We start from the raw sequence: 23606 nt of genomic DNA on the forward strand, positions 1-23606 counted from the left end.
TTGCTCCTCCCCGCAAGTTAGAGTGGATTCCCAGGAGACAGGAGCTTTGTCTTCTTTCCCTTCATATCCCTAGAGTCGGAGACTATACATGGACAATAAATGTATATTCTGTGAGTAAGTGCATCCTTATCTAAAACCTGCACTTTCACGAGTTAAGCACCTTAAAGAGGTTTCTGCTTCACTCTAGGACAAATAAGAAGTTAGAAGAGACAGTAGAGGGAAAAAACACCAAAATAAGGAACATCGTCTCTGTCAGGTGCATCTGTTTTCTTCCATATAGGCATAAATTCTGTTGAAGGGAGTGGTGAGTAGTAACAGTATAATGACCACTGCACATCTCTTACATCCCAGGCTTAGCACTGGTAAGACATGTGAATTGAATTTGTTTTTATATGTGCTCCCTCAGCCCCACTGAAACGGGAATAAAAAGATAAACAAGGTACGAAATCACAAGAGAAAAGAGAACAGGAGAGACAACAACAGCCAATGGAGAATTCAACAATGTTTAAGAAAGTGGGAAATGTATGGATGAATAGTAGCTGACAGAGCAGATCCGAGAAAACAGATACCTAAGTGCCTGAAATGCACAGAATACCGGGAAAACTCAAGAATTAGGAGTGTCAGGGACCCCTGCAGGCAGCTATACAGGTGTGTCTTGTGGGGGCGGTGTGTGCGCATGTGTGAGAGAGAGGGAGAGAGAGAGAGAGGGAGACAGAGAGAGGGAGACAGAGAGAGGAAGAGAGAGAGAGAGAGAGAGAGAGAGAGGAAGAGAGAGAGAGTGATTGCGTCAGAGAGCTCAAACTCCCCCTTCTATATTAGGAAGTCAGTAAATAATTCCATAAATGAAAAAAAAATCAAGATTGGCAGTGGAAGCATTATTAAACAGGTGATAGGTGTATAGATATATGTAGTTATATATTTATAGATGCAATTTCCAGATGAAATAAAAGGAGTGACGAGGAGAAGAAGAAAAGATATGACAGAGTTGTGTCTGCCAAGAGCGGCTGAGGTTAGCCAGAGAGTGGCAGGCACTGCCCGTCCTCCAAGTAAACCCAGAGGTGCTAACTGGCTTTTTAAACTAGGTACATGTACAGTAGTACTTTTATAGAATTAAAGTTAAGTTTAAAAAATATTACATGAAAATATGGCTAATGAGGGCAGACCTGAGATTGAAACCCATTAGTCAGGGGTTGAAACGTGTATCCTTTCTGCCGTGCCTGCTATTTGCAAATAACTGCAATCAGTTTGGGGCAGTCACCCTTTTTTTGTCACCGTTTCATTATAGGGTTAGTCAGAACATACACTCCCACATACGCACATATGTATATAGGCATACATATATACTTCATATACTTTTAAAAAGTAAGTGTAAGAGACTTAGTACTTTGCTATCCCTCAGTCACAATCAACAAGCATTTAATAAAATAATTTCACTAAAAGGAATATCTATTTTAGTAGGATAAATTAGAAATGACTCAAATTATATGAACTTTCTGAAAGGGCTTGTCAATATGACTATTTAACGAAGGCATATGCAAATGACCATGAGGGTAAATGGTAAACCAATCAATGCCTTATGGACTTTCAGAACGGTCTCAGTGAACATATTTGAGTCACACTTACACCGTATTTAAAACGTATTTTAGGAGCACAGTTCGAAATCTTAGTGGAGAAGGGCCTTAGGAGAAGAGGAAAGGGGTAGAGTTACTTACAGATATAATCTGATTATATTTGCTTACTGCTAATTCTTATAATCTCAGCATAATCATTAGGAAGCCAAGTTGAAGAACAGAAGGTAGCATTTCCATAATGCTATTTTTACAGGTGAGTAATATTTCAATTGTCTGCAAAGTTGGGCTAGAAATGAAGAATCAAAAGAACAGAACAATAAGGAAAAGCACAGAGTAAATCAGAAAAAGGGTGTGGTTGGAGGAGAAAAAGGGAAAAACCCATGTCATGAGGAGAATTAACAGAGTGAGAGAGTGGCCCACCCAGGAGGCCGGAGAAGACAAAAGAAGCAAAATGCAGCCTGGTAGAAAGCCCACCGGGATGTCACAGTGTGGTTCCCAGGGAGTCTTAAGCATAAATTCTCATGAATGTTGTTAATCTAGAGGAGGTTTTACAATTTACATGGTTGTGCCTTTAATGGTTTACTTTTTAAAAAAGCAGGGGAAAAAAACACAGTGGTTTTAGTTTTCAGTATGAAAAAACTAGTCCTAATTAACATTTGGAGTCCAATTTTCAGAGATTCCAACTGGAGGATCTAAAGTAGAGCCCTGAACCGAACGGGATTCTGGACAAGCCTAAAGACATACCCAGATTTCCAGGCCGGTGCAGAGACTGCACAAAACTGGCGGTGAAATTCACAAACAAATCTCGGGGGGGATTGGAACTTGGCAGCCAGTGAGCCTGGAAGACAGTTCCAACGTAAGTTAATTTTCATTTTTTCCTCTGGATTTTAGCACGTCTAACACATATTTAGATTTAGATTTGTGAGGACCCACACTATCCCTACCAGAAGTGGAGTAGCTGTTCTCATTACTTGCTGCTAAGCCATTATTATTTCCACCCTAATTAACTTCTTTTCACCCATAGATACTAAAGAACTTGGCAAGAATGTCAAAAGTAAGCCCATATGATCTGTCCTCTGAGAAGCATGGGAAAGAATGATTATGATATCCGATTTGTAAACAGCTAAAGTGTGGCAAAGAGAAGTTTAATTGTTGGCTATCATTTAAATGACAAAATGTAAATGAAAAGGAAATAAGAGAAGTTAAACAACTTCGCCATCTCAGTGCCCAAAGTGATAAAGCTGGGTTGGAACATTTGGTTTTCTATATACAGGTATCATAAAAAAAGATTCATTTTTTTCTCTTTTTAATAAGGAATTTATAAAGACAGACTCAGGTGAGAGGTTTTTCGGAAAAGATCAGTAGAAATTCCATTTGGTCACACTTCAAAGATCAAGTTTGGGGCATTTATTAAAAGAAATTTGTGACTATCTAGTGAGGAAAAAGGCATTACTAAAGCACAGTAATAGAGATAAACCTTACAAACAAAAAGGATAAAAGTTTGAGAAAAGAATGGCTGAACAGGTTTCACTGTGAGGCTGAGTGAAATTATATATATCTTTATATATGACATCTTGTGCTAAAAATCAAGGGGACAAAACCCTAACAGAAATAAAAGCCTTCCTCCAAAAGGGCCACACATCATGCGGAGGCCCATAAAAATCACTTATTTCTCGGGTATTTATCGCGTGCAGGCTAACCTGTGACCCTCTCCCACCCCCATCTCTGATCATCACATTCAGATCTGCATGCAGGCATTCTGCACCCAAGTATAAAGCGCGTCTCCTAAAATGGGGCGTTTTAGTCTGATTCTAGCTCCTCTCTACTCCTTCTGGGCTCAAAGTCTGGGAAAGAAAAAAAGGTGCAATAAAACCTCGATTTTCATGCCATCATTTCCACCTCATGAATTATATATCGGCCCTCACATCCTAGAGGTACAGCAGTAAACCCAGGCAGTGCCCATGAGTGATAGAGAAGCACATGTCCCAGACACAGCTAACAGGGCTACCATCTGGAATACAAATAATAAAAGGGAGGCAGAGAGAGGTCCAAGACAACACAGAAGAAAGAATCTAAGGAATGATGGAGCAGATGGAATGAATTAGTGATGGAAGCATTGTTGATATCAGCTACTAAATGTGTAAAAATAATACAACTGCCCACCTACATTTAAGTAAATGCAGCCACTTCACTAAAGCTAAATTTATCCCCAACGCCTCCTCACCCCTGTCTTTCCACTCCCAATTCCCTCCTGTACAAATTCCTATCAAGGTAGTACTCGTTATAGTCATGACACTTAAAAATATCCCTACTGGTTGCCTTCAGAAAACACAAATATATTTACATTTAAATCCATGGAGTGATAGATTTACAAGGAGTGAGAATACCGAACCATCATCTGTGTCTGAGACACCAGAAAATATTTAACCATATCAGAGAGAAGACAATACACATCCCTTTAAAATGCTCCAAAGACTAATATGCCTTTAAACAGTTCCCTTTATAAACTTCTATAAAGTTTAACAGTTCCAGGATATTCTCACACAGATTTACTTTAAATAGTTCATTCAGCTTTTTAAGCCCATTATTTTCTGTCCTGTTGTTATTGGGGGATGCTGTTAACTCTTCTCTATATAAAATGTTTACTACATGAAAATACTTACTACATTAATCTTTATCCTTCTCTTTTAGGCTTAAAGATCCCAATTCTTTTTATTTTTCACCAAAGGTATTATTATCAAGCTTTTGATGTTATTTTTGTGACCTGCAACACATTCTGTGTTTTCTAATGGCTATAGAAGTTGGACCCAGAGAGAAAACAGGATCAGATCAATGGTGAGAATAATGATAGGCAATGAAATACTCGGGTTTTCGGTTGGTCTCACTTACACTTATTGGCAGGTAGCTTGTCATTTTAAGAACATAGTCAGGCTACTGTTTACCCACAATGAACCATCATTTAAAAAATTTAACTGTAATTTTAAAACAATTAAGTCTTTTCTGGCTTATAAGAATTTCAGTTTTACCGCTGTCTGACAGATATTTTTACCTCTATCCTTGATCTTTCTAATGTTAATTCTATTTCAGGTGATTTCTTCATTTATTCAAGAATTATTGGAAGACCTAAACAGACATTTCTCCAAAGAAGACATACAGATGGCCAAGAAACACATGAAAAGATTCTCAACATCACTAATTATTAGAGAAATGCAAATCAAAACTACAATGCGGTATCACCTCACACCAGTCAGAATGGCCATCATCACAAAATCTACAAACAATAAATGCTGGAGAGGGTGTGGAGAAAAGGGAACCCTCTTGCACTGCTGGTGGGAATGTAAATTGATACAGCCACTATGGAGAACAGTATGGAGGTTCCTTAAAAAACTAAAAATAGAACTACCATATGACCCAGCAATCCCACTACTGGGCATATACCCAGAGAAAACTATAATTCAAAAAAAACCACATGCACCCCAATGTTCATAGCAACACTATTTACAATAGTCAGGACATGGAAGCAACCTAAATGTCCATCGACAGAGGAATGGATAAAGAAGATGTGGTATATACATATATACAATGGAATATTACTCAGCCATTAAAAGGAATGAAATTGGGTCATTTGTAGAGACGTGGATGGACCTAGAGTCCGTCATACAGAGTGAAGTAAGTCAGAAAGAGAAAAGCAAGTATCGTATAATAACGTATATATGTGGAATCTAGAAAAATGGTATAGATGATCTTAGCTGCAAAGCAGAAATAGAGACAGAGACGTAGAGAACAAATGTATGGACACCAAGGGGGAAAGGGGTGGGGTGGGAGGAATTGGGAGACTGGGACTGACACATATATATTATTGACGCTATGTATAACTGATGGGAACATGCTGTATAGCCCAGGGAACTAACCTAGTACACTGTGGTAACATAAATGGGAGGGAAGTCCAAAAGGGAGGGGATATCTGTATGTGTATGGCTGACACATTTTGCTGTGCAGTGGAGGCTAACAGAACATTGTAGAGCAACCATACTCCAATGAAAATTAATTTTAAAAAAAAGAACCCACTAGATAAATGGTTAACTATTGGTAGATGGAACCTTTTTCTCCAAGATGTGATGTGGATGCTATTGCATACAATTATCTTTGAGTGTATTAATTCATTCCTGCCCAGTGCCTCTCAAAGTGCAGTTGAGGACCACCTACATTAGAAGGACCTGGGGTATTTCTGAAAAAAACAAATTCTTGGACCCCACACAAGACTTGATATGTAAAAATTGGGAGGGAGGGGCAGAACCTAAGAATCTACATTCAAAAAATAAGCACTCCAAGTAATTCTTAAGCACACTTTAAAAACAAAAACAAAAAGAAAAAACTATCAGCAGAGTCCACTGCCCATGTGAAATGAGTAAAGACAAGGGGTGGTCAGAGTAAGTCTTGAGTTTTCCACTGGATGGACCGTCCATCCCAGTTCAGCACAATCTACAGTAGTGATCCAACATGTGGTCAACTCCTTAGGTGTCTTCTTAAATTAGGGGTATATCGTTTGGACTAGAATGGCACACCTGCTAAATTTAAAAAGTGATTTCTCCTTTATCTCTTTGACCAATCATTCTGTCACAAAACATCACACTGAAAAGGAGAGTATATCCCTTATAAATACAGGACTTAGAGAAGTTTGTCCCAGAAGTCTTCCTAGTAGAAAAACCAAGCTTGCAGGCCCATAGAGAAGTTTGTCCTAGAAGTCTTCCTAGTAGAAAAACCAAGCTTGCAGGCCCATAGGCTTCATTGTTCAACCCCCTTTTCTTTCAAAATGGTACATGCTACATAGCTTTACTTTCAGTCTTCTGTAAGCTCCTCATTCCTTTGAGAACATCAAAATGATTGGATAGGGACTCCAAAGAGTCTTACTAAGCAATTCTTTACCTAATCTTCTTCCAGATCAGCTTGGCCTCTCACTCTCTTAATGTATATGCACCTACATATGTATTTCCTGCCACTGTCTTAGAATAATAGATAGTGGGAAGAAGCATTAATTTTTCGGTGAGTAACAGAAGTCACTCAGTATGACTGATAAGTGAGATTCAATTAATGTTTACTGAACATTCATACAATGGGCGCTTGCTCATCCTTTATCATGTTCTGACTCTCATATCCACCCTTTCTTCGTCTGAGTTCTCTCTTGCCAGCTAGAACCAGGAGGATGGAAGAAAAACCAAAAGCAGAACTGACCTTGGACTCAAGCCAAGGAAGGACGGTGCCAACAGATTTCCAAAATGCAACCCATCCAGTGAGTAAGAAATCAAACCTAACCATTAAAGCCACAAATCTTAACAGAAAGATCAAAATCTATGCAGAAGGCAAAAATCCCCAGAAACAAGGGATATTTCCAGTTATTCCTGAAAAATCAGCATGACTCACATTCTCCTGAGGTATGACCTCTTCAAAGGCTCCCAAACGACACACCCCTGGGTGCATCTCCATAGTTTTCTGAATCAGGTATCTGACGAACAAGTTTAAAAGATAAATTGTATCCACCTGATTTTAAAGCTGAGGAGCTTAAATTCAGAGATGTTAACGGACTTGCCCAAGGAAACATGTACTAAGGGATGGAACTGAGGTTCAAGCCTGCCTCTGGACCCCTGACAGCCTTCCTCTGGCTCCTCTGGGTTGCCCCTGTTGCAAAGCTTTCTGATTCTATGCATGGCAGGGTTGTAATTCTCTCCTTCACCTTCTACTCCTTCCCTCCCTTTCCTTCCACTGTGCTACTCCTCAGAAATCCAATATAATCGTTCTCAATTCGAGACTTTCAAAGTCAAAGGTCTACCTTCAACTCTCTCTCCCTGCCTTTAGAGGGGTAGAAGCAGGTGTCATTGGAGAATTAGGTCTGTGTTTTTCAAAGGAATAAAACACATCCTATAACTCAGAAGCTCACAGATTGTAGGAAGGACAGACCTGTCATATAATCTTGAAATAATGTGATAAGTGAAAGATAGGCATTTACAAGGGTATGTATAAGAATTTATAGGAGAAATAGTAGCATGTTCAGAGAGACTGACTTGAAATACCCAAAAAAATCTTTAAAAGTTTTCTAAATTTTATTGGAAGCCTCAATAACATCAATTAACCATGGCCACCTGCAGTATATAATACTCATAAAGATATAAAGTGGGTGTGAGTGGACTCTTTCTTGATTCTTAATAGGTACATATTGTTTCAATAAGAGCCCATCCTTACATAGTGATGTATATCGTTCCTTAGGCAATACCACTACAAATATGTTATATTATTTGGCAATTTACATAGCACCTTAACATCAGTTATTTCACTTGACTCTCACAGGAGTTTTGAGAGAAAGCCAGACAGATACAACACGTAGCTAAAAGGGTAGACTCAGAATTTGAACTTAATTCTTCTGACATCATTCCACCTCCGTCCTCCTCCACAGCTGCCCCCACGTTTTTTTTTTTTTTTTTGAAAAAGCATAACTCTACAAGAACCTTCAAAATGTTAGAGAATTATCAGAAATTGTAATCCAAAATGGGGGGCTGCTGACAAGCACAACAAACTTGTAAGAAATACGTGCTCACAGAAAAAGCAGAACCAAAATGTAGGTCGATGGGCACTCAATTTTAATCATCCTACAGGAAGGAAATTAGTCATTTCTATGCAAAAGGAGGCTGGAAGTGTGGTCTTTATTTCCAGCTGCATTCCCTAGAGAACAAGATGTTCTTAGTTTAATGGAACCTAGGACTGTAGACTTTGTTAGAATTAATAAATATGACTTTTTGGAAGGAAGGAAGGAAGGAAGGGAGGGAGGAAGGAAGGGAGGAGGGAGGGAGGGAGGGAGGGAGGAAGGAAAAAGAAGATAACACATATGATCTGATGGTATAATGTGTTCATTGACGGAGTGAACGCTCACTTCAATTATCACCCCACAAAATGAGGACAACCCTCCCCGCTACCCCCCCCTCCACATACTGGGAAAGGAGTGCACTCAATTGGCCAAGCATTGGCAGAATAAGTCTTTGTTTTCTACACAGTTAGCATTGACTATTGGTGTGCTTGTCTATAATTTTAATGGGCACAGGTCTGGGATTAGGGTTAACAATTAGGAAACTAATGCAATAGCCCAGGTGAGAGATGTTGAGGCCCCAGTGAGGGCAACAGTAGGAATGAGTAGAGCTCCTCATGACCGATTAGATCCAGCAGCTGTCTCCAAGTGATTTGCAAACTGTGGCTCTCAGAGGGTCTCCAGGGAATGGTCTGTTCCCCTTTCTTCCTTTGTTCTTTCCCTTTTCCCATCTTCAGAGTTTGCATCTAACCACGTTGAGGCCACCCAGCAGCTCTGCCCTGCCTTCTGCTGCACGCATCATTCAGTAAGCATTCACAGAGTGGTTAATAGTGCCTAACCACCCTATAAGCATCTACTAGGGACCCGGAATGGCATGATGCTTAAACATTTATGTCCATTATCACATTAATCCCTCATCACAGCTCCTTAAAATGGCTGTGTTGCCCCCACTTCCCGATACAGATTAAGACACAAAGGCTTACGCCACTCAGCTGACCCAGGATTTGAACCTATATTTGTTTAACTTCAAAACTTCTCCACCAACCAAATTACCACTCCCTGCCCATTTGCAAATTACAAAAGAAATAGAAAATACAAGGAGTATCTGGGTCAAGAAGGTGAAACACAAGAATCAACTAGAAAAATAGAATTTAAGGCATGAACAGGTTTGGACTCCAGATACGTGGTACACACGTGCTCCTGAGAAAATGGGAGCGTAAGTGACCACGAGAAGATGGCATTATTTACATAAGATGTTTCAGAGGGAACCTTCAGTGCTGTCTCTTAAAGAAAAGTGAGAGGCATAGCTAGTGGAGAATTGAAGGCTAAAACTCTGTGGCCAAGGGGATAGGACACAAACAGAGGTGCAGAAGTGACACAACACAGGCGTGAAGTGGGACAGTGAGGGGATTGGTTCAATGCCTCGGCGTACTGAGACCAATAAAGAATGATGTACTTCACTCTTATGAGGCTGAATGTCTTAAGGGGACATCTTAGAATTCAATTCGCTATTGGAAAGCCAAAAAAGAAAACCCTTTTTAGACACTGGGGTACAAAGTATCAGATTTCTGTGCCACACGTTTTAAAACTTGCTCTCACCCACCTAACCCTCTTCGGTTCATCTTGCATCCAGGTCTGTTTTCTCTCCGTCTGTCTCTGACACTCTTTGGTTCTCCCTAATATATTTAGCTGACTTTTTTCCAGTAAAGAACTAAGTGTCTGCCAAGTTGCCCCTAGAACAGGCCAGTTTCAGCCGCTCTTGTCCTTTCTTTTCCATCCTCGCCCTCCCTCTCTGCATTTCTTACTACTTATTCCTTCAGAATTGTTTCTACTTCTCCCCATGCGCCCCGCTCTGCACAATTCCTTTTCCCTTTCTACAGGTATTGATTCTTCTTCTTTGTTCCTCCCGTCCACCCCTCTAAGGGTTTTTTTTCTCTTCCTAGCCTTTGCTGGGAAACAGGAAGCAAAATCATGTCCTGTCAAATCTTGTCCTACCCAGAGAGTCTCGGGAAATACTGTAGAATAATCAGAATGTGAATGAATAATGTAGGCTAAAATTATTCCTAGACAAATAAGCTTCACATTAGGGATCCATAGTCTAGGAACCTTCTTGTCTGCTCCCATAGTGACCAGAGCGGTGGTTTGCAAACTTAAGCGGTCTTCAGAATCTCCTGGAGCCCTTGTTAAAACACAGATTGCTGATCCCCACCCCCAGAGTCTCTGATTCAGTAAGTCTCGGATGGGGCCGGAGAATGTGCATTTTTAACAGGTTCCCAGGTGATGCCACTTGTTCTGGTCCAGGGGCCATGCTTTGAGAAGCCCTGGAGCGTGGGTACCAACAGGTGTGTGGTGGTCAAGCCTAAGCTGTGCATGATAGCAGCTGGGCAGAGGGGTCATAAAAGGGAATGAAGGTTTGTTCCTTGTCACGCCAACAAAGGGGCTGAAAGAAGCCTGGGAAGCTCTGGATAAGGGATCCAGAGCATGTGCTGGGGTGCAGCACAGAGGGAGGACAAATGGGGAAAGCTCTGTGTTGTGACCTCCTGGGAAACGCCGAAGCCAGCTCCAAGCCCTGCCATCCACCCTCCCTCTTGCGATCATGCCTGGAAGCCACAGAAGGGAATTCTCAGGATCCCTTTGATCTCGCCAAAGTTCTCGAATCCTCTGTCTGTTTATCTCCTTCCTTCCCTGGCCTCCTCGTCCCCCTTGCTACCCCCTGCCCAGTGGATGAGTCACTCACTCCCCTCCCCACCCCACTGCCATCTGTTTTTCTAATGATGGCAGAAGATGAGCTGTTTTGTTGGCCCACACCATAACAAAGCACACTCCATGCTAGCATTTTTCCTGATGCACGCTCAGGATGGTATTTTATTGGTATCATTTCCCCACCCAGTTTTCCCTTTGTCTGAAACCCCACAATTTTCCCCTCTTTGGCCTCATGGAGATCCCAGTTTCCCAGAATTAGATACAAGAAACAGGGATACAGGAGAATCCAGGGACTAACAGGCATGTGGGTTGGGTGTGTATGTGGGGGGAGGGTGCTGGAAGTCAAGGGCAAGTTAAACAGCTCTCTCTAGCGCACTAGGCACAGCCAGAATTATTGAGCATTGCTGCTAAGTGGCTTAATTACTTCCAGTGAAAGACTTTGATGACAAAGCCTAACTGTAGCCTGAGACTACAGTATTTGTATCTGCTACTGGCTATTCCCAGGGTGAGAGGGCTTAAAGTGTGTGTGTGTGTGTGTGTGTGTGTGTGTGTGTGTGTGTGTGTGTATGTGTAAAGTTACATATACACATATGAATTTTATGTGAAAATCCCAATTTTCAAGCATTAGCAACCAATACAAAATTGTTTTTAGACACTGAGCTGGCCAAACCCCTGTCTGTGGGCCACTGATCTGCAAAACTCTGATCTAACTAAACTCCAGTGAGGCCCGGTTAGAGAATCCCAAAACCATAAATAATTCTGACTTGCTTTTAACTTTTATTAAGTCATTTAAAATGGAACCCTGGAGATTTTGTTAAAATTAAAAAAAAGGCAAAATCAGAAATCCTAATATCTGTAATTTGGGGATTGTGGAGCTAAATTTAAGAGATTACACGAAGGACATAGGATCTGGGAAAGGGCAAATACTGAAGCAGAAGGACGCAAGTCTCCATAAGGTGAGCAGAACAGAGAGCTCTGGTCTGCGCTGGGGGAGGGGAGGTGGCTTACCTCACAGGACTGGATGCAGTGGATCAGGAGGGGGTCTGGGTGCCACTGACGCCGCCCAGTGCACACGATGCTCTGAAGGGGAAGACGGAGAGAACAGAAAACAAAAGCAAAGACACCTGGTCAGTGAGAGAAGGGGCAAATCCTGAGCTTACCCCACTAGCCCAACCCCTTCCCTGAGGAGCAAGCCCCAGCTGTGCTGCATGAAGAGGTCCAAGGCCATAGTCTGGTCTTTCCCGTGGAACTGCTAATTCTGCCAGGTGAAGCCAAGGGGGAATCTCTTAATGGAGGGAATCTTTCATTCTCTTCATCATCTTCACCCTCCCTGAGCTATCAAATCCAGAATGGTGTAGGTGTGCTTAAAAACAGCATCCCCAATACTAAAATGACTTTAATTTGGCTCTAGGCATAATATTGGTTCCATTTATTTTGAAATATTAAATCAAGTTACAAGAAATTGTGAGATGGCTTGTGTTCATCAGGGAAGACCATGGAGTTTTAAAGGCTGAGAAATAGAGCTTCATAAGAAGAGTCTTGAACTGAAAATGGATCTCAGGAATCCCAGATCACAAGATGTGAGTGTCCAAGCAAGGCGTGGGGCCAAACTGCACGCTCTGCAACTCCTGGCAGCACCAGTTATGCCTCCTTGTGGGAAATAAAAGAGGGTCTACGCACTGGACAGATAGGCTTAATGGGAAACCGCCAGGCACCAACATTAAGATGGTGAGAGTGTGAAGATGTGTCTGTGTTAAAACACTGGTGACCTTCTCTGACCATTGACCAGGGCCCAAGGACCATTTCCTGATGTGCCTTTAAACAAGTAGTCATCTACTCTTTATGAATAATAATAACTCATTTTCATGGAGTTTTTTTCTTTTAATTTTTTGTATTTAAAGATTTCAAAAGATACACTTCAGGAAAAGAGAAAGTCCCAAAAGATGTTTCAAAGAGAAAAAGAGGTTCTCTTTATAACCTGCTACCAATCCACCCATTTGTGGACTTTCATACTCACATTTTAAATTCAGTACAATAGAAATTCAGGGAAACCAGAAGAAAAATGATGCATTGTGAGATATGAGTTTTACATAAAACAGCACTCCAGTAATTGAAAATTATACATTCTAGAATGCTAAGACTGTACAATGATCAGATTGGAGACATTTGCGTATATTAAGCTGTAGGTATATGAGTATATACCTCAGAGTCAGTTATGCAAATGCACATCTGCAGTATTTTTCTGGAGTTATATTACTATAAACTAGAAGTCCTCCTTCACAGCTTCCCTAAAGAGGCAATAAATACTGTAAACCCTAAAAAGTTCTTTTGATATTCAAAACTCTATACTGTAATAATGTAGAAGGCGACTTTGCTTAAATTATCATTGCAAAGACACAGACCTACTAGAGAATGGACTTGAGGATATGGGGAGGGGGAAGGGTAAGCTGGGACAAAGTGAGAGAGTGGCATGGACACATATACACTACCAAACGTAAAACAGATAGCTAGTGGGAAGCAGCCGCATAGCACAGGGAGATCAGCTCAGTGCTTTGTGACCACCTAGAGGGGTGGGATAGGGAGGATGGGAGGGAGACGCAAGAGGGAGGAGATATGGGAACATATGTATATGTATAGCTGATTCACTTTGTTATAAAGCAGAAACTAGCACACTATTGTAAAGCAATTATACTCCAATAAAGGTGTAAAAAATAAATTAAAAAAATTATCATTGCACTAAAAAAAAAAAAGAATTATCAAATATATACAGTCATTCCTTGATATCCACAGGGGGTTGGTTCCAGGACCTCCGTGGATGCCAAAATCCAAGGCTCCTCAATCCCTTATATAAAATGACATTCTATTTGCATATAACATCCTATTTATACTTTAAATCATCTCTAGATTACTTATAATACCTAATACAATGTAAAAGCTATGGAGATAGCTGTAAATACACTGTAAATGCTATGGAAATGGTTGCCTGAAAGCAGCAAATTCAAGTTTTGCTTTTTGGAACTTTCTGGATTTTTCTTTTTTTCTGAATGTTTTGTTACCAGACAATGGTAATGGCAAAATGCAGTAATTTGAACCCTTGAAATGCAAATACATGGCAACTTTATTCCTTCTCATGCACTGAATCCACTAAGGACCCCCAGTCCCCACACTAGTCAGTCAGTCATTCAATTCAGACTAAATGTAGCACTCACTACGACCCAGTTTCCTCAGGGAGCAAGAGGGATCTGAAGATCCACCAGTCCTGTCACTGCCCTCAAAGAACTCAAAGTCTATGGGGGGAGGTAGCTGGAAGTACATCAATTCCTCCACATGAAGGGGAACTTAGCCTCAGCACCCCCACATGACGACCATAGCCAGAACTTGCCAGAACACTCTGAACTGACTGGATCAGTTTTTCTTATGCCCTTCATACCTTCTACTCCATCCACCACCTTTCTACATGCAGGAGTGTTGATCTTCTAATACTTGAGAAATTCTAAAAATACATTGCAAAGGAAAAAAGCAAACAAAAGAAAAAAAACCTAAAAGAAAGAAAGAAAGGAAAAGAGTCTGTCTGTATTTACTTTTAATTCTTTTCCTCCAGTGCTCTTTTTTTTAACCACAGACGCTTTTGGTTTTCTTTTGTGACCATCTCTCCAGATTAATGTTCTGTGGAACTCACTTTAGGAAATGCTACTCAACAGTTATCTGATGGAAACAATACATGTGCATTCTTTTTCACATAACAGCTTCTTCATTTTGCTCTGCTGAAGCAAATTGCAATTACCATTTACTGTGAAATTTGTGATCTCTCTCTTTCCAGTCTTTTTTTCATCACTGTTCCATTTGTAGTACTAGCCTCTACATCTCTACTCTGTATCAGTAGTTGGTTCATTTTTTTTCATTCATTCAATTTGTTTTAACATCTTTATTGGAGTATAATTGCTTTACAATGGTGTGTTAGTTTCTGCTTTATAACAAAGTGAATCAGCTATACATATACATTCTCCAGTGTTCTTTTCTCTTATTATTTCCAATTTATTTTTTACACCTTTGTTGTTGTTTTTTTTTTGTGGATGCACCATGTGGCTTGCGGGATCTCAGTTCCCCAACCAGGGATTGAATCTGGGCCACAAGCCCAGAATCCTAACCACTAGGCCACCAGGGAACTCCCCTACATCTTTGTATTTTTATGTAATTCAATTTTATTATTATGTGATACATGTTCACAGTATAAAATCTAAAAAGCATAAAAGGATACACAATCTCCCCAACTACTCAATTTCCTGCATACTATTTTTAGTTCTTTTTTATGTCATTACAGATAGTCTATGAACATATATACATATATAAAATTATTTATTTCCTCACACAAAGTATGAAATACTATAATTTTATTTAGTGCTTTAGTTTACTGTTGTTTGACTGTCTAACTTTATTTTACTTCATAGCATTTCTTGGTGTTCTGTTCATTTTATGGTATATGGGTTGCTGCACTCTATTGATTGCATATTATTCCATTTCATGGATGTACCTTAATTTACTTAATCAGACCCATATTAATGGATATTCAAGTCATTTTCAGTCTTTTGCTCTAACAAACAAAGCTTATGTATAAATCATTTCATACATGTGCAACTACATCTGTTCAATAAACTCATGATAGTGGAATTGACAATACCCATCTCAATGAATTTTTTAATATTCTATAATTCAGTCTTAAGACTAATTCAGACTGGCAACCTCCTCGATCTCTGTACAGATTACCAAAGTTTCTGGTACCTGTGTCATATATATTCCTAGACTGCAAAATCCTTGAGAATAGGGACTGTCTCCCACTCACACATCTTATTTCAGTGACTTAGAGAGAGACAACGTTCAACAAGTACTTGTCAACCGTTAAATAGGGTGTTGTACCTTTAGGTTTCTTCTTTATCTTCTGGCCTATGAAAGTCACTCATCTCATATGAAAAGATCTGCATATAGAATTAATTGAATAACTACTTATCAAAATTGGAGGAAAATTTTAAATGTTTTTCAGATCCTACATTTTATGGGCACATTTGTGGTAGTGAGGTGAAAGAGGAAAGTGAAATGGGAGGAAAACTAGTGAGAAGTTGGCATAGAAGGGCTAGCTCCTGGTGAGGTGTGTTAAATTAGTTAAACAAGGAGGCCATTACACTGAGGTGGCTCTAATGCCACGGTGGCCTGTGGAAGCAAAGCAGAATCTAAGCCTGTCAATGTCTCAAGGTTATGAAATTGAAACCAAAGGGCAATCAATCATGAACAACCAACTTGGCTTTAAGCTATAACCAATCAATAATTTCCTTACTTTGCTTCTGCCTTTTCTCTATAACCAAGTCTCTCCGCAGCTGCTGTTGGTAGAGTACTCCTAAACCCAGTATGGCACTACCCGATTTGAATTGTTTTTTGCTCAGATAAACTCTTAAAATATTTAATATGCCTCAGTTTATCGTTTAACAGTTCAATATGATTTTCTTATTTTCTGGAATGTTTTTGACAAATTATAATCCTATATATTACATTTGAAAAGCTATAGAGAATAATTGAAAAAACAACCTTATATCCTCTGCCCAGCTTTATCAAATCATGACACTTTGTTTTATCTGCTTCCAGAGTCTGTCACTAGAGATTCAATTAATGTCCCTTATATATGTCCCTCCAACATCATTCTCCTTCCATCCTCCCTATTAATAACAACTATTCTGAATTTTAAAATTATTATTTCTATACATTTGTATATAATTGTAACTATAGTTGTTATACTATTAGCAAGCCACTTCTCAGATGAATCAATTGTGAAAACTAAGGGCCAAGGATTTGTTTTAAACTTTTCAAAAAGAAAAAGTTCATGAGAAAACCAGTTTAAAGATTTCCTCTTGGTTGGACTATTTTAAATTTTTTTAAAAAACAAGGGAAAAAAGAGAAGAAAGGAAGAACAAAGGGAGAGCATAGGTGGGAAAGGAGAAGATGGGGTGGGGGAGAAAGGAGGGGAGAGAGAGAGAGAGAGAGAGAGAGAGAGAAGGGAGGGAGGAAAGGGGGAAAGAAAACCAGTTAAGGATTATTAGGATGGTCATAGGGCTGTATGAAGGCTGTTGCCTGGTTAAATGTGTTGTTAAAGGTCACAAGACTGATGGTTAGCCAACATTAAGGTCTAATACAAAATTGCTCAATTGTTTTTTATCAGGAATAGTTACTTGACAGAATGGGCTACTAATCACATCAGATCACAAAGTTCTGCTCCTTGCCCAGGTTTGTGATGATCTCCTTATTACCATATATGTATGCAGCCCTAAATAAAATACAGCACTATTTTGCATATTTATTTGGACCATAGTACATTACCCTGCAATATACTTTGTGGTTATTCTTCCCCCATCCTCCAAGACACTCTTGTCTACTCTTCTCTAGAGAAGAGGGAATTGACGCCTGAGACTTACTCAAGCAGAGAGGGAACAATGCCACGTTTTAAACAGATGAAAAAGAAGATTTTTTCATGACTCATGTCTGAGGGATTTGTTCTCCCGTGATGTGTGGCAAGTGTCATTGGAGCTGTTACACACAATTGCACCCATCAAGAGGACGCTCGGGGTGGGGGGAGGGGGAGGATTAGGAGATGAGGGGACAGACTGGAGGGTGAGACCAGATAGTGGGAAACTGTGACTATTATCTTCTTTTTTTCCTCCTGCTTTTCTCTTCCTCTTAAAACATTTTGGTTATATTTAAGGAATTATTAATCCTTTGGGGACCAACTTGGGAAAACAAAGTCAGAAATTATAAGGATTGTTTTGACTGAGCAATTCTGTTGAAGAGCTGGGGAGTTGAGAGAGGGATTCCATGCAGTGTTGAGAACTTTGCAAACCTAACGTGTGTAGCCACAGGAAAATCTCATTAATTTGGACCTCACTAATTCCTAATTAGGATATACTAAAAAAAAAGGAAAAAAGGATTATGCAATCTGGGAAAACTGAATTTATGAAGCAGACTAATAGGGAAATGAGATGTTATGATGGATACTTTTGTATTTCAGAAAGAAACATTTTCAAATACAGTTTAGAAAAACTCGTTTACATGCAAACAACTGCCTTATTATGTGCAAAAGAAAAAAAATCTCTCCATGAAATCTGGTTCTCAAAAGACCACTTCTTTATAAGGTAAGTCAAAATGTCAATTTTCCTATTTTAAACAGGAAAGTTGCAAGATATAATAAAACATTCTCTAGACACAGTGGTTAAGGACAATAATAAAAAATCAACCTTACATAGGCTTTCTGGAAAAATCCAAAGGTTTGCCATGAGAAATGGCTCTGTGGAGGTGGGAGGCACTGTCTTCTTCGAGCTCTTTGGTTTCACACAGCAACCTCGCTCTGAGCAATGGGTGAAATGAATCATGCATTGAGTAAGACATAATTCCTACCCCCAAGACTCTTACAGTTTGGTGTCAGAATGACAGAAAAAAGGAAGAAAAGCGGAAAATGAAGAAGAGGAAAAGCAGGGATGAGAAAAACACCAAATGCTCTCAGCGGAAGTCCATGGGGAGCTCTTCCTACACCCTCAGCTCAGACCCCCTAGATATGAGCAATGGTACTGATTGGGCAGTTGGCTGTCTCCTGTCTGTCCTAGCTGCCAGTTTCCACTGCTCAGTCACCCTGACTAGCAGGGATTTATTTGACAGCCAAGAAGCCCTTTTGTTTGGCATCCTCTCTTTTGCAGGGATATGTCTCTGCTGATGCCATCACCATAGAAAGGTCTAAATCCCTGGGTGCAGTAGGTGAAGGAGGAAAACGCCATTACAACAACAAAGGCCCAGAAAGTCCATTTGGGAATTTCAAATCCTTACTTCATGTTTCCTACAGCCAGCATGCCCTTGAAACATTTAGAAATAATAGTATACGTTCATCCTTACTCTCTTCTCAGTCTCATAACCAGAGGCGTTAGAAATTGCTTCTTCAGTCAGAGGTGTCCAATAGGAAGCACTGAATGGCCATTAATTGTCTTCCCAGCCCCATTTGCAAAAGGCGCAGAAAAAACATATGACCTACACACCTCTATCTACACACACTAACAAGCAAAGCATAGAACTTATAGAACAATATTTTTCTTTCTTATAGATAGCAGGTGGTATCTTTTCAGAGAGGCTGGAAATTTCCAAAGGTAAGATTTGTACTAAGTGAACTTAAATTCCATTTTTACGTAATTCAGAACTATGTGATAGAAACTGTGCAAGACATTGCAAAAGTGTTACTTTGAATTTTTATAACAACACTTCAAGATAGATAACACCATCCTCATTCTTGCTGATGGGCAGACAGAGGCTCCAAGGGGTAAGTCATATAGTATTTGAAACCAGGAGGACCTCACTCTTCTTTTGACAATTGCCACTTTGAGTTGTTTTTCATCAAAACTCCAGACTACCTAAATCCTCAGAAATTCTTCCTTTAATAGAAAGTATATTATTCTAGGAGTCAGGTATCATGTTCAGGAATAAAAACCAGTAGAACCCCCAGAGACAGGCACATAAATGTTATAGGAACCTAAAACGTATACTTGATTGTTCTTTAAAAACAAACTCTTTCACAACAAGGAAAAGCAGTATTATAGGGAAATATCTCTCTCAATTATTTTTGTTAGACTTCACGGGGAGGGAAGGGACATGGGGGAATGAGGAGGTTCTCATAGTTAGGGCAAGTGACTTGTTTTCTATTTGATAGGCAAACTAACCTAAACATACACCAGGGGGAAAAAAGACTACAGCCAACAGGGTGATTCAGGGGAAATGACTGAACTTGGAGTCAGAAAAGTTGGCTGCACTGCTCTCTCCATTTCTTGAAAGCTGTGCAACCTTGAACAGATAACCCGACAGCATCTAATTTGTCAGTAGAATAAGGATAATAAAATCTTCCTTTCTTAGTTTATTGGTTTGTGAGAAGATTCAAATGAAATTATAAATTTCCAAAATATATATATTATGTATATATACACAACTTTGAAAGCAATAAAGCGTTATCCAAATGTAAGATACCATTTTTATTACAAAGAATGAAGTCATTGGAAGCAGACTAGAGAAAATGATGCAATTTAATCCATTGCTCTGTAGTCTTGCCAGATACCAGGTATTTGAAGTATGGGAGATAGCAAGGGTTTACACGAAATAGGAGATCATCATTTACTAAACAAATGAGCCAGGCTCCAAATAGGTGTACTTGTAGTTAAAATATTTATGTTGCCAGTATTTTAATAGCAGTGTTTCGCAAAGCATTACAGTGGAATTACCTGGGGTGCTTGTTAAAAGATGCACACCCCAAGGCATTGGCAGTCTCTCCAAAGGGGGGAACCCAAGTCTGCTCCCTTTACAAACTGCCCAAGTGATTCTGAAGGACACCAAAACTTAAGATTGAGTACAATATGGAACATTCTTCAAGATAAATCAATGTAAGTTACAAGGTTTTTACTCGAAGAAGACTTTCATTTAATACAACTGTTTTGGTGTATAAGGCATTTCTCCTTTTTTGTGAGGACAAGCTTAGATTTCCCGCCCCTCAAGAGCCACTGAGTGCCACAAAATGGGACCATCTATGGTTGGGGCATAATCTCATCTCTGAGGACCTGGGTACATAAGGGCAATAGCCTCATCATTATTTCCTTTGCTTCCACTGACTTCTTTTTCTTGACTAGACCATAGTCATGATAAATGCAGTGATACAAATGATAACATTTGGTGTTTGGTCTAAGAAGAAAATAAATTCTGCATTTTCTTTCTGGGGTGGGCAACTTGAAATTGACAAGGATATAATTATACATAGCAGTACGAAGCTGCAGCAAGTGCTCCCAGTTTGAGAAGAAAATATATATTTACTTTCAAAGTAGAAAATGATGCTATAGCAATTTCTTTGCTTACTCAGCCAACATTCATAAGACACCTACAATTTGCCCAGCACTGAAAAAGGAACTAGGAATGTAAACATGAACAAAATGCTATGGAATAGAGGTAAATAAATAATAATGACTCCCCCGAAGGATGGTTGAGAAAGGGGAGGTTTTAATAAAATAGAAGATATTGTTTTTCAGTTTGGAAATAGTCAAGTCTCTGTTACTGGTATCCCTGCTGTCTTCAAGAAGAAAAGTGAACTGCTCTTCTCTGAATGTCCCATTTGGAAAGCAGAGGTCGGAGACCCCCCATCACCGGAAGGCCTGCACTCTGGCCTGACAAACCCTGCATGCATCAGTTGTGCCCATGGGACGTCTTGTTGGGTAGATGCTGAAGTGATTGTAGAAGGGTTCCTGAAGCAGTTCATTTCTCAAGTGGGACAAATGGATTGTAAACATCCCAAGCCTTTCCCCCTTTAGCTGCTTATAGAGAAAGAGAAGTCTTTCATCATAAGAAGTTGAGTTCAAGGGACTGACCATCTGGCACTCCGTGAACATGAGGCAGAAGTTCTTTCTCCAGGTACTGTAATTCCAGCTAAACCTTCACAACAGACTGTGGGAAATGGGACAGGAAGTCTAGAAAGGCTGGGATGGGAGAACCAGACAAGGTGTTTTTCTGGCTTTCTCCTTCCTGCTCCATACGGTCTTCCCAGCGCCCTCCCACTCGCGGTGGGCCACCTCTTGCATAGCGTTCTCATTGGGTTCAACATCTTAAGAGGGGTCGCCATGCCCTACAGGATCTCGTCCACCTGCCGCTGCCCTATCTCATCCTTCTACCTCCCATCTCCCCTCTCCCTCACCACCGCAATGCCCTGGTTTCAGACACACAGAATTTCTTACCACTCCTTATCCTCTAGAATTTTCCCCTCGATCATAGTTTAAGACCCAGAGGGAAAGCTTCCTGGCCTGCTGATCCTCCCCCAACTCCCCAAAGCTCCTGAGCAGAAAAATTAGATGCTTCCTCTTGGGTGTTCCCACAGCTCTTCTACCACAAGCAAGCCATTTCCCATGTTGCATTATTATAAATGTTTGTTTTCGTGGGCATATTATAAGTCTTGTAAACAGAAGGATTCTCATTTTTTTCCTTTTCATATTCCCAACGTTTAGCACAGTTCCAGGGCACACAGTAAGCCCCAATAAGTGTTTGCTGGGTGAGTGACTGACTGAATTAATAGGGTCACGCTACTCCCATCCCCCACCCCAAAGCATACTTAGAGTATTTGTTCCTGATCCTCCTGCTTTAACACACATCCCTGCCAATACGACAGCACAATTAGCCTGTGAGAGAAAAGGAGCAATCTGAGAATGATTTCCGAATGAAATGTAGTATCTCTCTAGCGTCCATCTCTTGGTGACTCTGTGGGGATAGCCTTCCAAGGTTTTTGTTTATTAGACAGTCTAATAAAGCAACAAAGCGCTCAGGCTTTCTGATATCCCCACCCTCCCATTCTAAGAAGAAATAACTTCCTGACTACAAGGTCATCTCCATTCATACTTGTATAGCCTTTTCTTTCTCTTTTTCATTTACTCATTTCACAAATATTTATTGAACACTTATTACATACCAGTTAGTGTTCTAGTATCTGGGGATATAGTAGTGAACAATAATCCCTCATTGACCTTTTTATTCTACTGGTGGAAAGAGACTTATTAATACATAAGATAAATGAGTAAAATATATAATATGCATGGTCATGATAAGTCCTAAGGAGAAAAACATAAAAGAGGGAAGGGAAACAAAGTTTTAGGGGAGTTAAAATTTTAGATAGAGTAGTCAAAGGAGGCCTTCCTGACATTTGAGTAAAATTCTGAAGGAAGCAAAGAAGCAAGACATGAAGATACCCAGGAGAAGAGCATTCTAGGCAGAGGGAGCCACGGGGCAAAAGTCCTGAGGTGGGAGTGTGCCTGTTCAAGAATTAGCCAAGAGCCACTGTGGCAAGATTAGAGTAAGCCAAGGAAAGCATATGGGAGAGAAAGTCAGGAAGGTAAAGGTGGTCAAAGGAGGCCATGGAACTGAGAACCCAGGTGTGGGAAGGACCCAGTGTGTGCATGTTGAAATCAGTAAGAGTCATGCCAGGAATATTAGGTAAAGTGACTGTGAGCCAGGAGCTAAAGTGGTTAAAAAATCAGGGGAGGGAGTGAACTGAGGGTCAGAAGATGACAGCTGCACTGAGAGTGGCGAGTGCTTTATTCTGTTGGCATTAGATTCAAATGTGGGTGATTTCAGGGAGGAGGCAGGGAGAAGAGTTTGGAAGTGGCATTGAGGAGACAGGAGGACATCTGCTCCTCTCCCAGGCCCAGAGACAGGAGGGGTGTGAGAGAGAAAGTAGGCACCAGTGGACCCTGCAGGGAGGCAGAATCCTCAGGGTTTCAAATGAGGATGAAAACGAATGGAAAGCTCACAGATGTGATGGATCTCGCTCATGACTGACTTTGAATATCAGAGGTTCCAGAGAGGATTTGGGGGTTTAGAGAGAGTGGGAAATGGAGGCAGGAAAGGTAACTTTCCTTACTTCCTCTAGTCATTCTCTCCCTGTTTTCACTTTTATTTTCATCTTTTCTAATTTATTTTCCTATTTTTTTATTAGTGGTAATTTTCTCCTTCACTTTCCTTCCTGTATTATCATTCTTTATGTCTCTGAGTCTTCCTTCTATATTATCTTTTAAACTTTCCTTTAGATATTGGTCATCTTTTTTCTCAAGCTTTTCTCTTTTTTCTTCTTGATTTTCAATCCTTCTCTCTAGGAATGATCCATGCAGTTGTTTGCTCTAAGGATGCTTTGAAAGCCTCTGAAATTACTCCAGGGAATATGC

At 40.1% G+C, this 23606-nt stretch overlaps 1 protein-coding gene across 16 annotated transcripts in view; it reads right to left on the bottom strand.

Annotated features, from left to right (window-relative positions):
* PAPPA2 (pappalysin 2) overlaps window positions 1–23606 on the bottom strand; it is a 556585-nt gene that overhangs the window by 23835 nt on the left and 509144 nt on the right. For all 16 annotated transcript variants that reach the window (XM_029227419.1, XM_029227421.1, XM_029227422.1 and 13 more), the window contains one exon: window positions 11857–11928. In XM_029227419.1, coding sequence (XP_029083252.1) covers window positions 11857–11928 — 72 coding nt within the window. The remainder of the gene's footprint in view (window positions 1–11856; window positions 11929–23606) is intronic.

This window comes from Monodon monoceros, unplaced genomic scaffold (genome assembly GCF_005190385.1).
Source record: "Monodon monoceros isolate NGI ecotype Baffin Bay Population unplaced genomic scaffold, NGI_Narwhal_1 Super_Scaffold_18, whole genome shotgun sequence".
In the NCBI taxonomy this organism is placed as follows: domain Eukaryota; kingdom Metazoa; phylum Chordata; class Mammalia; order Artiodactyla; family Monodontidae; genus Monodon; species Monodon monoceros.